The sequence below is a fragment of the Metopolophium dirhodum genome, chromosome 4 (genome assembly GCF_019925205.1).
Source record: "Metopolophium dirhodum isolate CAU chromosome 4, ASM1992520v1, whole genome shotgun sequence".
Taxonomy (NCBI): domain Eukaryota; kingdom Metazoa; phylum Arthropoda; class Insecta; order Hemiptera; family Aphididae; genus Metopolophium; species Metopolophium dirhodum.
The window spans coordinates 8290189-8306860 of NC_083563.1; the positions used below are offsets into that span (position 1 = coordinate 8290189).

Below are 16672 nucleotides of genomic sequence, written 5' to 3' on the forward strand. Positions count from 1 at the left end.
ACATTGATCAGTTTAAAAATCCATTTAATATGCTTACGTAATGATATTAATAATTTAGTTTTTGATTTTTGTTTTTAAACAATCCGGACTGAAAATTGCTTGTTTTATAAATATTTATATATTTAATATTTTATATACATTTTTGATACAAATGTCATTTTAAAAAATTATATCTGTTAAAAAACGAGTTTAAAAAAGTAGATACCGAGGGGGATAACAACGCTGTGATATTGCTGCATAATATCCGATATTCATTTTCCTTTAACATTTTTCAAGAGTATAATTCGTTGAATATTTAGTTTCCATTCAGCGTAAACCAAAATGTTAAAAGTTTAAAAACGAAACAATAAATAACTGTTATCTGCAAAAATTATATTTTAATTTGTTATAAGATTTAATAAATGTAATAACTAAAAGATAATATAACCTCTTATTTTGCTCGCTTTTGATTTAACTAAATATCTACCTATTTTCGAAAAAATTCGTCACAGAACAAAAACATGAAAGAATGTAATATAGTTTAGTCTGTATTTATCACAAATTGATACATGTCAATTAAATTAATTATTTTATTTCTACAAAATGTATCCAAACAAGACTTAGATAATATTATAAAATAAATGTTATTTTTCGGCGATAGATTTGTTTTTTAGCTAAAAATGAAATATTCGTTATTTATATTTATGGTGTTTTTAATTAAGTATGTATAAGTATATTTTAAGTAATATTAAATCATCTCATTTATACGTTTTTAGTTAAAATATTCCAAAACTGTAATTTACAAAATAAGATCTAAATAAATTGCGTAGGCATTTACCTAAAAAAATAAATGTAGATTACCATGTACAAAATGCTTATAAGTATTTGTATTATTTTTTTTTTGTACTTATCACTTAAATCCACAAAATCTATTATACTAGATGTACGTATTTATTATTTATGTCTTATAATTTATTTTATTTTCTATCACAGCACACGATGGAAACGCAGAGAACGGGTGTTGCTTAGCTGTACATTTGGAGCGTTATCAATGTTGGCCAAAGAAACCGGGCTAATGGTCCTTTTAGTAAATCTGGCTTACGACATATATTCTTCGTGGGGCCATATTAAAAAGTAAGAAAATCAAAATATTTTGTAGCCACTTAGAAATAAAAATCTATTTTTTTTTTAAAATCATTTAAGCTTATCAACAATATTGATATAATATTAACATTGAGTGAGAAATAATCTTTTCGCGTTCAAAGATATAATTCTACGTAACGATATAGTTATCTGTAATTAACTTGCAATTTCCCTAAAATAACTAACTGTCATTATACTAAAGACACAGTGTAGACATAAATAGTAATATAATATACATTTTGTGTTTTTTTATGAAATTAAATTTAAAACAATGTATAATGTCTATCGTTAGTAAAATCTTATTTGATTTGTTTATTTAGTTGTACGCTGTGAAAGTACCTTATTTTAATTTTAAATTGTATTTATTCTGTTTTTAAATTACATTTAGATGTTGTACAACTTCTTAGAAATATTATAGTATTTAATTAAAGTATAAAATATTACATTGATATATTATTAATGAAAATGATGTTTGTTGTACAATATCTGGTATAATATACCTACATACTCGTAGAGCTTAAACTTTTAAACTCGTAAGTATTAATATTAATACTATTTAAAAAAAAAAATTGTTACAATTTTGTATTAGGTTAGTATGTATTGATTAATACAATTAGTCGATGATTACAAATGTAATTGTATTTTTAGACCGAAAATTGATATTTTAAATTATTAAAACAACTAAAACACTATTTGATTTGTAGGTCATTGGTGGAACACAAACAGACTGAAGAATATAATTCATTCACAAGAAGGGTTCCAAAAACTATAGCAGCGGTACGTTGTTTATTATATTTCTAAAATATGGTTTTACATATTACATTTTTTTAGTTGATTAAACATTAGAGATAATACAGCATATAACTATTTAAAATAATTAAGTTTAATTTAAATTCATTAACTGTACATTTAACTGGTAAATTTAATTCAAAGGATATCAAATATTATATTGTTATAACTAGGTAACCTACATTATTTCTACAATTTCAGAAGTCGTACCGAGTTTTTTTTTGTATCCAATATAGATTTATGCATAGTAAATAACATGTGGTTTATGATGCTTCCGTCAATTGTATTGTGTATTTAACTATTTCGATTTTTCATTCTTTATTTAAACATCTATCTTCTACATTTTTAATTAATAAGAAATGATCAAAAAAAACTTGCAAATTAACTTATCGAAAGCTGACAATGACACATAACGCATTAACATTTTATAGAATTTTCTTATAACATTAAACTTCTTGAGGAAAAAAAAATAATTTAAAATGTTGTTTTTTATTTTTTTTTTATCACTTTAATACTCATAAGCGTCAATTACTAAATGTAACTATCTCTAATGTTGTATTCAAATATGGCAATTACAAAACCAAAGACCACTTGTCATCACTCACTAAAGATTAATTCCGTTGAAATAAAAGTTGCGTAGTGTAATTTCACGTGTACTTACTGTAAACTTTGCAGACAGTTGCACTGTTAACGTTTCGACTGTACATGCTTCAAGGCAGTTTACCGAAATTTACTGAGCCGGACAATCCTGCAGCGTTTCATGACAGCTCAAGAGTCAGGTAAATACTATTTAGCAATAAGTAATAATATTCTATATAAACTACATTTATTAGTGTTAACGTTTCTCATCTTAATAAATTTACTGAAACATGGAAAAATAGCGAAACGAACTTGAGCAGTAAAATATAAATACAAATAGGTTTAAAAACTTATTAAAAGTTTTGTTTAATGTTGTATAAACAATTACTTCTCGGGGCATAATTTAAACATAATCAATAAAATAGTTGTTTAAAAAAATGTAGGCAAAATAAAGTTACATTATGATAAGTATATTTTTCATTACTGGCCAAAATATTATGAAAATGATAACGTTCATTTAAATTCAAATAATATAATATTCAGTTCTGTAAATTATTTAAATTATTTCGTTCAAAAACGTTCTATTATTTATTATTTCCATACATATTTTAAAGTGTTTACATACAAACAATGAGATTAATTTAAATATACAATCATTGTTAAATTAACAATTTCTACATGAGGGTATACTTAGAACTAAAACTATTTTTTAAAAATATTTTGGTTTTTGAATGATTTAATAGTTTTATAATTTTAATATAATATTACTTTAGTGAACACATCATAACATAACAATAATTATTCAACAAAATAACATTTAAAAATATTGATAATAACATAATATATAATAGATATGATATTATTATCAATATTTTTATATTTAAATCGAAAAGAAAATAATATTTTCCTTTGGATTTAAATAGAGAATGCGGTTTTGTTTGATTTGCATTAGCTATTACATAATTAATATATAACTAATTGCATAACTATTAACTTGCACGATAAATATAAAAATATAGAAAATTATTGAATGTGTTTGACGTACAGCCCTTTAATTGAATACCAAATCCTGGTTTTTAAAATAATATTTTTTTTATCTATTCATGTATTCAACTACAATAATATACATAAATACAGTAAATATGAAGAGAGAACAAAAAAATAACAAATGCAAATTTTAAGACTCGACTAAAATTCATAAAAATTATACTAATGATAGGTATACGTGAAAATCGTGTCAGTAAATAAATAATACACACTTATAATATTAAAATTTTTTTTTTGAAATGCTTAAGTAACCAATATATTCAATATAGTGACTTGTAACGTTTTACTTCTCGATTAGATAATATTATTATAAATTATTATACATGTTGTTTTCCAATAAAAAATCTTTATCTCAAATACGTTGAATATACTAAAAAAATATTCATTAATACAGTACCCAGAGCAATCGCAAAACCATAGAGTGAATTAGAATTTAAAAAAAAATCTTGTAGACGATTAACTGTGTTTTAGTATACCTATAAAAATAAATTATCTATAATATAATATATTGAAATTCCATTAATGGAAGGAGCTGTGGGTTACATGAACTTTCGTAGCTTAATACTATCCGAGAAGAATTTTGTAGACCAATATTGTACAAATGTTACCGTTTTATACTTGCAAAGCATATAGTGCCTGTCAAAATAAATGTGTCGTTAAATTACTGACGAGACGTTGACAGAAATTTTCTGAAATGTATTTAATATCTGAATCGGTAAATCGTACCAATTTGAAATGAAAGAAAAATGTAAACCTCTTTGACCTAACCTAACCAGTTATTCACGGCGAACTAATGCGACAGTGCATTGCAGTCTTGCAGATATAATTAATGTAACAGACACTCGAACTATCAAGTGTTTAGAGATGATGGTGTTTAGTGGGTGAGATGAGATCGAGTAGGGCGCTATATTTTTAAAGTGGATCCATTTCGTAACCTCTCCTAACGCAAGAGGGTCGTTAAGAAAAAAAATATATACGACGTTTGCAGGTCAATATTATATATTGTTATGTGACGAGAAAAATAAGTGTGGGTTGTAAAAATAATGATGTTCTCTGGCTGGTTGTATGTATAAATATTGTTTCTGTTAAGTACAACTAATTAATGGGCCAAAGGTAATTGTTTAGCAATGATTGGCGGTGAGGTAGGCCACGACCGAGGATTTCGGTCCATTGAATGGTTTCGGTAGTAGAACTATGCAAGAACCACAGCATCCCTTTGGCCCGGCCCCGTTAAATGGCTCCCTGTCGAATAATTTATTGTGTATCTTATACGAGAACAACCCCTATGCGCATTCAAAGCAGTTAATATTAAATTCTGTTGTGGACGACAAGAGTAATGTACGAGAGGGGTGCGCTTTTGCCGCCACCAGGTTTTGGAATGTTCAAAATGGACATATTTCAGAAGCCATTTATACAGAGAAATTCCGCCGACCGATAAATTTAACAAGGGGGTAAGCTACAGTACCCGGGGTTATCATTGTCCGGTATCATGGGCATTGGGAATTCCAAAGGGTTATTTGTTGGCCAGTGTTTGATACACTGGTAAATTTACCTCGCAAAAATATGTGTGTGTTACTGAATCTCGGAAACACCTTGATATTCGGTTACATATTTCGTGGTACATAATATTTTTATTTTATTTGACTGAAAATTATATTTTTCCAATTCTCCTATTTAATTCAAATGAATTAATATTTTAAAAAAAACAGAATCTTATAATATGTATCGTAGTTTCGTGTATACAATTTAATTATATTATATATTGTATTATATTTAGACAACTGAACTAAAAAAAGAAAATCATTTTTTTTAATGACTGAATAATGTGTAGCATAATATAATAAATTATAGTATTATATTTTGTTATAACTTATTATTGTATATTTTGTAAAGTAACTACCTTCGTTTTTTCTGAAGTTTGAAAAACATTTAGTTTATATTTTCATTAGTTTTACAATTCAGTTACATTTTGTAAGATTATAATGAATAAATTATTAATGTTTTCGCGCTTATTATTTCACAATTTAAATTATTGCCATAAACTATTGAATTCTCTTGTGAAAAGTCGCATTAAAAATTGTTTTTAAAATTATTGTGATTAGCTAGGTGTTATAATAATTTCAAAAATTATATATAGGTACCTATATTGAATTTAACATTTACGAACAACGTTTTTTTTAAAAACCAAATAATCTAAATACAAAATAAAAATAATGAAAGATAACCGTGAACCTAATTAGCTTACAATAATGCCTCAGTTGAAAAAATAAAGTATAGATTAGAAGTTTTTTAAAATTCCTTGAGAATTAAGAATTTTGACTATTGATAGTATATTATATGATATTATATTATAATATATTAACTACAATTTTATTTTTGAAAATTAAGTATACACAGTATTTTATTCGCAAAAAAATTAAGAAGGTGTATCCCGACGTGTAAAAAAAAATTGTGTACCTACCTGTACATTTAAATGCCTCATTGATTAGAATATAATCAGATGGAATGCATATAAAATTATGTTTCAAGAAAAAAATGAACTTAATCCACGTGTGCGGCACTCCGTTTATGTTTGCGGTTTACGCTCTTTTCAAATTGTATCATATAGTTATAAAATAATAAGTTAATATAATATAATATTATGTATTTAAGCAAAATTAAATATATAGATTCAAAAGGTAGTTTATATGAACTTTAATTTAATTTTACAAAAACACGTGTATTTCAATCACTATAAAAATTAAATAATAATTTTTAAATTTGGTTATAGTTGGTTGTACATTTCTTTAAACATTTTGAAGCATCAGTTGTAAAACTGTATTGGTAATATTATATTAAAATGCAATTACTAATTACTATATTGACGTACATGTTTTTAATATTATCTATAAAGCAAAGTCATTCCTTACAAAAAGTAAATCTATTTAACTATAGTCATTATAATATTATACTTAGTTATATAGTATAGTGTAGTACACATTTTTAATGAGTAATTGTATAACTATATAACTACCTTTATGTCATATTAAGATAAATTAGTATGCTATTGTGGGTGTGAAATTGGCCAATCGACCACATTTCTTAGAGGATGAATAAAAACTGTTCGTTTTTAATTTAAATTTATTTATTTTCTGTATATTGATATCAACAGAACATGTATACGTTTTTTTTTACTACTATTTCAGTGTTTGTTATTTATTCAACCCTTTTTTTATAACAAATACCAGTGGTTTGTAGAAATTAGGTGCGTGGGTCCCATTCGGTGGTTAGTTTCTCATGATAAACCTTTCCATTCAATGTTTAGTTTTAGTTTTAAGTAATTTAAATTAAAATAATCAATACATATAGGATTGGGCAATTCGCAGAAACGTAACTTGGTAAGAATCTCAGGATTGCCCGGAATTGTCAAATGATTTCCGGTGATAATGACTTTTTAATGTTTAATTTTTTTTTTGGTTTTTTTTATTTTATTGGGTACTTCAATCATAATTTACTTATGATCGGAAAACGAAAAATTATAATTTTCTTTTATAACATTTTGATTTTTAAATATAAATACAAATAATCAATAAGACTAGAAATTGCTTCATTGAATCAAATACTGAAAGGTGTGCCATGATGATGTATATAAACTAATAAACTTAAGGTGGTAATATAAAACGAGGGATGTGTCAAAATGTCGGGCTTAAATATTGATAACTGTTAGATTTTAACAACCATGTGGTAACTACTTATCACAGCAGTTAAACCACATAATTTAATAACAGTTGTTTTGTGGCTATACAGTGACACGCGGTGTTTTAGTTTTTGTCTATCATACAAATTAAATACATAAAGCTGTAAGGAGATACCAACTCAACTCAACAATAAAAGTTACATTGTATAACATTGGAACGGTTCCAGTTTACTTGATATTATATTGACCAATATTTATTTTGCACCATTGTTCTATTAAACTAAATAACAATATACAACAAACAAATATTTAAAGTATAATAATATGACTTGAAATAATAAAGTACCTACATATGATTGTACAAAAAAAAAAAATACTTATACAAATATACGTTTTAATTTTTTTTATTATTATTCCCTGGAATGGTCCCGTTACCGTAGCCCTCTGGGAATTTTCGGTAGTGCCAAACCTAAATACAGACATATTTATAAAAATTTATCTAAATAAATAATAATATGCGCGTACATATTATTATTATTTTGCCTGCTTATTAACGTAATGATTTGTTGAAAAGTTTATTATGTGTTTTTATAAAAATAAACGTAATAATTACGATCCTAAGTATAATTTAAACAAATAAACTACAGTAAAAATTACTCAACATGTTAAATACAATAAATATTAATTATTAAAATTAAAATAGTATTAATGTCGTGTTATATGATTTATCGTATAATATTTAATGTATTAAGGTGTGTTTCGTAGAAATATTACGTATTCTAATAAGCAGTAACGTACACACATGGGGGGGGGGGGTCGGATATTCAAAACTTCGTACCCCCTTTCCCTTGGTATTTCTTCACTATAGTATATTATGTGTAGATGAATAAAAAATAAATAAAATAAAAAAATTATTTTGATATTTTATATACATATGGGTACATATAATTGTTTTATGTAATCCCTCCCATTAATAAGTGAAGATTTTTTTTCAAGTTCCAAAAATCCAGTGTTGTAAAGAAAAAAAAAATTAAGTATATTATAATGTTATTTATATCATATATAAATATACAAATAAATAAACAAGTGTCATAATATTTTTGAGGAAGTGCCGAACAGTATACAATTTTTGTAAAGAATAATAAATAGAATGATGATCGCAGTATGATTGTAACTATAATTAAATCGTACTTAAAATTGTTTTAGGCTTATATTCAGATTTCATAATATTATGTTTTTGACTTAAAAACCTAAAACTGATTTTTTTTAAGAATATTACAACAATCATACAACAAACTAATATAACCAAATTTATAATGTTTATCTCAACGTGTTTCAATATATTTAATGTAATCTTTTAGATATTAAAATTTTGTCCAGTGACAGCCATAGATTCTGAGACTTGAAAAAAATATAGGTATCTAGTATGTATTAGGTAGGCAGGTACCTAAGTATATATGAAACACATCAATGTTATCATTAATTAAATTTCTGATATTTGTAGAAGAGATTTAAACATTTTATATGCTATTCTAATTGGTTTTTCTAATAGTTTGTTGTTTGAGTTGGAAGATGTGATGTTGAAATAATAATGTAAAATATTAAAATCATATATTTTTATCATAATGCCTATTTAATGAATAAATGTGTATTTTTTCAAGGTTAGTTATACAATTATTATTTTTACTATTTGTATATTATATTTTTGTAATACTTTTCACTATCGTTTTATTTTGATTTAAAAGTAAAAACTTATATTTTAAATATTGCTTTTTGAACTCCTGTTGTAAATCCATTTTTATTATCTTTCTTATCGAATATTTCATACTATGTTTTATGGTACCTAAGTCATATTGATAGTTTTTAATTCGTTACTATTAAAACATTATATTGCAAGTATGAAATATAATATTATACAAAATATACATAGGCGGTACTCGTGCATATTATATTACATCTTGATAAATATAATGTTATCGAGTTACCTATGTTAAATGTTTTATTTTTTGACTCTTACATTAATCTCATTCATAAATAAAATGTACCTTTGTAATTAATTCCAAATTAAACTATAAATCTTGTTGAATAATAGACACTTATAGATTTATTTGTTCTTCAGTTACTTCAACGTAAAAACGGTTTCAAGAGACCCTACGGGTGCTAAAATTAAATTAAACTTGCTTGCATTATTAAAACTTATCTAAAACCCCCTGACCTTAGTCATACCACTTGATTCGTATTTAATTACTAACACTCCACAAACTATGGTTAACTGCTAAATTATACCATTCGGTTGAAACAACAAACCACCTTTACATTACATTTGACTCGGATGGTATTAAAAAAAGTTGATATATTATTCCAGGGGATGATTCCCTTGTATAATATTATTGATTCCGACTCCAGCTAACACAATTGTACAGAATAAATACAACCTGTGTATACTTAAAGTAAATAATTTTATTAATATTATGTACTGTTATAAATTAATAAATTAACTCATATGTTATTAATCGATTGAAGTTAAATAAATAAACTCGATCCATAAGCCCAAATATTATTTATGTACCACTCTCAGTATTATTATAACTGCCGTCACAAAATATATAAGCTTAATTTATTGATTTTATTTTAATAATTATATTATAGTTATATTGTAATATAACATTGGTAAATCATTGTATGAAATAACAAATATTATATTTTAGGAAATAATACCATATCATTATTGTCTTTGTTGGGCTTGTCATATTATATTAGTACAATGATATTTGATCGTTTTTGATAATTATTTATCATTATTTGTTTAATATTAATAACAAACATTTATACAAGTAAAAATGTATATATACATTTTCCTATACATTCAATACTCTAAACAATCATAAAAATATATGTAATTAAGAAAAGTTAATCCCATCAACTTGGTACAAAAATAGAATAAACAACATTGTATATGAAATTTTCCACTCAGAATTTGAGGTAGGTACCTCAATACCATAGTATTTTAATAATAAGTAATAAAAACGAACAAAACCATGTAAAATCAATGAATACTTTTAAATTAACTTTACATTTTATTTTTGCAGTTAAATTAATTGTAATTTTTTTTTACATTATTCCAAAACGTTTAAATTCCCGCCGGAGGTTTGACTTTCAGGTTTCTATAAAAATTGATTGTTCAGTATTTAGCTTCGAAATTAAATAAAAAATTACGTTTCTGAAGATGATTCACATTTAAAATCTATACCTAGTTAAAAATATAAATATATGTTAAACCTATTAACAAAAAACAAATAAAAAAATGATATATCACTTCAATACATCATAAAATTGTATAATTAATTAGTTAGATACATATGTCCTATAATATATACTTACTTAATCATAAACATTGTTATCTGGGTCGAATTGAATTGCAATGGTTTCATAAATAAAATAGCATTTTAATATAGGTATGCTACTTTTATTTTATTTTTACTGAATAATATTATAATTTTGAATATGTTTTCATGTTTGAATATAATATGTAATATTATGTTTTTTGGTAAAGATATTTATTTGAATGAGTAATTTAAAAACTCCATTTATTACCAACAATACCATTTAAGTTAATTAATTTTACATTTAATATAATCATTATCTGAGTTTCAATAACATGTAGGCTCACCACAATTACTTTTTATTAAATTCACATCGTTCTATTGTTTATCGTTAAAGTTTTGAAATATCATGATAAGTTATGTAAACTTATATATTGATAGTATTATTATTGTGTGTGCATTATTATGCAACTAGAATTGTATACAAAATTCGATTTTAAACCAACTTCAATTACAACTAAACACTATTATATTATATTGTTCAACTAAGTTGATGAAATGGATACAGCCCGATATTGTTCATTTATTATCTCGTTGATTTCCACACGGCTATTAACAATACGTTTTAATGGAATAAAGAAAGAAGAAATAAATGTTTGTAAATAAAAAACAACTTTGAAATTTAAACAAACAAAATGTTCGCGTTTCCGTACACCTTACGCTTGAAAGATTACGAACGAAAGATTACGAACAGTATTATTTTCGTTCATTAAACGTTCAATTTCCGCATGGGCCACAATATTATACTTATTCATAGAAATTCGTTCCACGAGAATTAGTAAATAATTGTCGTAAAACCTAAGACTGTTTTTGCAATTAACAATAATTGCGTGCAAAGAAACTATCGAAGACTGTTATTAAGGAACAAGTATGTCGAGTTAATAATAATATATTCGCTGGAAGCATAAGGCACGTACGGAAATGATGATGCTGTAAAATAGCATAGTAATATTATCGAAACAGTAAGAAAATTAAGTTGTAATCACAATAATATTGTACCTAAACGTGCAATTAACAACATTTAAACTTCGAGTTCACTTGTGTTTAAGAATAAGTTCGTTTCTAGATTTTAGCGAATATTTTATTCATAGTAATAATATACATGCATAATTTATTATAATTTGTGAATACATTTACAATTTACTTTGGAAGTAACGTTTGCGTACATGTAAAATACGATGTAGGTACTCCACCTATATTTTTCACATTTTATATATATTTATCAATTTGATATTTGATATTTGTTAAAAAATCCTTAGGATTTTTCATTCATAGGTCGCCGTTACCTATTACGTCGCCGATATAATACAACTTTGTAACTTATAAATCAATTTTAAACAAAAACAAGTTTTTTTGTAATAATTTAACGCTTTATAGAAAATATTGGTTAAGTATTGGTCAATTTTCATTGTTCTATAGTTTTAAGTGATTGTATGCAAAATATTAGCAATATAATAATAAGTAGTATTTTTATTTAGTGAGATATTCTTGCTTCTCGTTTAAATTTTTGAACTAAATCAGTAACACAACACTGTAAATAATGCAGGTGGGTTCATTAATCTGCATTAAATTTTTATAATATTTACCTGTATTGTTTATAATAAATGAATGATAGTAACAATATAAAATATGCTCTCCAAGTATTATGTACTATAATACGTTATATATTTTAGAATAAACTGTATAATATTATATTATGAATTTTATCATATTATACTCATTCCTATAAATCCAATATTGATTTAACTTTATAGAAATACCCACACTTTAAAATACATTGTCTAAAAAAATACAAAAGATAAAATCGCTAATTATAGGAAGATTAAAATATGTAATTTGCTTCAATACCTTAGACTCTTGAGTATCACTCAATACTTCATTTAAGAAATGACAAAAACATTGCTTAACGACTTTTAGGCACTCAGAGTTTCTTGGGCACAGTCCAATGGGGATGATTGCCAAGTCTTTTAGATAGAGTGAGATGGTATTTGTTTTGTCTGTTTAAAACTAAGGATATTCGAGGAATTGATAGTGGGGTGGACGAATACGAGACATATTAATAAAAAAAACTCGCGAAAAATGTTTCGATTTTTTTGAGTTGATAGATTATTATTTTTTTTTTTAAAGAAATAAGTTATAATTAAATGAGGGACATACTTAATACCTATGCATGAAAGGCATGGATTTACCTTGTTTATCTTAGTATTTTTTCACACTGTAATGCAATGAAGCTATTTTATATAATATGCGTTTAATGAAGTGTATGTATAATATTATATTATCATAACTAAAACATATTAATAAAAATGGTATTTATTATTTATGAGTTATGTACGCAAATAATAAAAATAATTGGATTATAAGACCAATTTGATTTTTATACAATTTAATTAGGTACCTACATATAGTATATCATTTTTATATTATTATTCATAATAATTTCATAACGTAAACCAGTTGACTTCGTTTGTGCGTTCTAATCGGTTATTTGGTTCTTGCTACTGAATACAATATTTACCACTTATCGCTTACCTTAGTCAAGTTCATTTTTATTTTTAAGTATTGTAAACATTTTCCCGTAAGTAATGCATGTGCCATATGGCATGAGTATAATATTATTATACAGGTACGTTGGATATGGATATAGTGGCCAACCTAAATAGGTACTATAGTAACGTTTGACGTAGCTTAACAATGACACAATGAATAACTTTTCATGATTCATCGCCGACTGTTCTGTTGTAGAAGTGCGATTTATTATATGGAGGTGGAAAAGCATTTTTTTTTTTGTGGACAATATCAAATCATATTTTTTTTCAAAATATTTTACTACCGTAATTATTAAGTGATAGAGCATCATCCCACACACCACATCAACGATATTTGTTAATTTTATTTTTTTGTTTAACCATGTGGTTCTTTTATAGTTTACACCACCCACTATTTTACCCACATATAAATCGTTTACAATTTGTATTTTTCTCTGAAATTCGTACACATTGTATCATAATTGAAATAATTCTAAAATAATTTCCAAATATCTGTTGAAATTATTATGGAGTATTTTTAAGTGACAAATTCATCGAAATAATTTAACAATGCTATTGGTCCATATTAAAATATGACTATGGTTTATATGTTTATATTACATTTTTGGTATTGATTACTATCAAAGTAATAACAAAACAGGTCTCAGATGTTCTTTTTCAAAAACTGAAGTATTGTAAGCCATTAATCTTATTTGAAACAAAAGAGGAATCGTAAAAGATTGTTTTCAATTATTGCTTTTAATCCTATTACATTCAATCGGGAAATGTGGATCACTACAACAGTACCCCATACAGTGTATAGCATACCACAAAGTCGCTTTAAAATCATTGTGGTTCATGCTGTACTTATAGTATAAAGGTTCGCTGACAATTTTCACCTCACCGTCCGGTAACACGTCATATACAGTAACAAAATGCTTTTAAGTTCTATGAATTTTAACTGGAACATAACCTGGTTTTATCTGACCTTGTTCGTTTGAATTTAATACCATCCATCGAAAAAACTATCCGTTGATATTTATTTATTTAAAATAATTAAAAAAAAACTTTCAACGTTGATTTTATAGATTAATCGAAATTACAACATTTTTTTTAAAAAATATTTTGCCAATCATGCATAACGGTGCGACGTCTTGCTTTTGAGATTGGAGGAGGAAAATAATGCATATTATTTTTCTCATACAACATATTTTAGCTTAGAACAGTTAGAACAAAAAATACATTGCATTATGTATTTGAAAAATCTACCTTCTTAAAGAACAAGCTTGTGGTGAAGATAGAGTTACAGAAATATACAAAATTATAAGACTACAAAAAATAGAATAAGATTAGTACAATTTTACAATGTAAATTTAATTTAAAAAAATAAATAATGGAACAATAAACATAAAAAAAAAATTTAAATTATAATATATCTATTTTACTTAAGACTAAGAATCAGATTGATTATAATACTAGCCAGTCAACAACAGATTTTTTAGAATTTCAATTTTTGTAAAAAAAAATTGTTGTTTGTAGGGATTGACATGGAATTATAAAAATTACGTCCAAGACAAACTATCGCAATTATTAATTTTAGCACAAGATTCACCGGTAATACGTCAAATAATATTCTAAAGTTGTTACTGGTACGACTGGACGACAGGTAGATATAATGTATCATAATAATCCTTCATAATCTATTTTTTGAAGATACGTACGTACAATCTGCAGACTTTGATGAACCGGTAATGCGGTTTTAGAGCATTATTAGAAAGTCCTCCCAAGATTAACAAACCATAGTGATTGGTAATATAGAGCTAAACAAGTATTACAGTTCACATACTACGTTTACATATGTATACGACTTGGCTTAATCTGAAAATTAAACTGCAATATTAGGTACTGCATTGACTTATTTTTTAAATTTTTTTTTTTGTACCCTATACCTACAGTTTATTATATCGGTTAAATGGCTCAATTTAATTATAATCAAAAAACATACTTATAATAGTTATAATACACTGTGGTTGTCAATCGACGGCGACCGACGATATAATGGTGTAGGCTAAAAGTCTTCAAGAGTGTCCGTGGATGGTTATTGGACGTCCCTACACAATATATTTTTAAGACTTTTGGAATTTGCGTAATGGTTTTTTCTAAATCAATTGCTTATAACACTGACTTCCGTGTTATTCGTTAAACTGTGCGCGTATTACGGTGTACTGGAGAAAAATTTATGTCGTTGCGGTTCGTGGAGCGGACACTCTCTCGGGATCGCTGCCAAGCGTATTTCTAAGGTTTTAATGTCCTCAGACCTCACAAAATTTACTTACTCTGTTGTACGTGTTCCGAATATTGGTAAATGCAAGCGAGAGCAAAAAAAAAACGGCGGAAAAATCGAGATAAACAAAATTCTGCACTCTATACAGCGGTGGAAAATACGTCATTTTACGATCGAGGTGTTACGTCATGGCGTTTTATTTGAGGTTATTTCAAATTGTATGCATCTCGCATAGGGACTACTAAATACGTATCTCCGAATGACGTTTGATAGTAATACATATTATTGAAATTGGTATTTCTACAATACGCTATAATAAATAAAAATACAGAATTACTTGTTTTTGCATAAATAAATGATGCACTAAATGTGAGAATGCGTAGTTTAAAAATTTAAAATTATTAATGGTAGAGTCACGTCCGTCATATTATAGGACGTAAACGTTAGCAAGTATAAAATTATGTATTACCACGTAAAACATCGCGATATTAAAAAATAGAAATTATTCTCGTGGTAAAATATCCTGATTGAATATTATTACAAGTACGTTAATATCATGATAATTACTGTTACGTCTTTCGCGTTTAAACTTTATCGTTGTAAGTCTTAAATCCGGTAATAATGATACACAAAATTCTAAAATATAATATATAATAACATAATATTCTTATTTAATCAGCGATATATACGTTAATTTGCCTCGTGTTCAAAAATCATTATTCGAGTCTATAGTTAGTACACATCAAACGCGATATGTTTACAACGTAATATTGTGATTAAATGTACCTATAATTATACTAAACTGACAAAAACAATAAAAAAAAACGTTTTCTGCAGATTCCTCAGCTATAGCTATGTGGCTGCGTTCAACCTGTGGCTGATGTTATGTCCGTCGGCTTTGAGTCACGACTGGCAAATGAATTCACTACCGCTGGTCACGTCTCTGTACGATATCAGAAACATTGGAACATGTGTGGCTGCAGCATTCTTGTTGTGCATTACGTGCAAGATATTATCCGACATGGACGTAAGTTGTACTCCATACATAATACTGCATTTACATGTTTGTTTTTCCTTATATCGTTTTCCTCTCTATCAGTGGCGTCATTTCAATTTTTATTAGACTAGGGCAATTTTTCACTCCCAACATTTTTTTCACTCAGATTCTCATAGTATAGTGCCATAGTGGTTAACGGGAGGGGGGTGGGAGGGAGGGTTGTGTAGTAAATGTGCCGACTTAAGTTTGATGTAAATACTAGACTGG

At 26.1% G+C, this 16672-nt stretch overlaps 1 protein-coding gene across 1 annotated transcript in view; it reads left to right on the top strand.

Moving 5' to 3' along the window:
• LOC132943537 (protein O-mannosyl-transferase TMTC1-like) overlaps window positions 1–16672 on the top strand; it is a 117997-nt gene that overhangs the window by 46546 nt on the left and 54779 nt on the right. Inside the window, exons 4-7 of the mRNA XM_061012578.1 lie at window positions 973–1113; window positions 1827–1899; window positions 2587–2690; window positions 16246–16435. Coding sequence (XP_060868561.1) covers window positions 973–1113; window positions 1827–1899; window positions 2587–2690; window positions 16246–16435 — 508 coding nt within the window. The remainder of the gene's footprint in view (window positions 1–972; window positions 1114–1826; window positions 1900–2586; window positions 2691–16245; window positions 16436–16672) is intronic.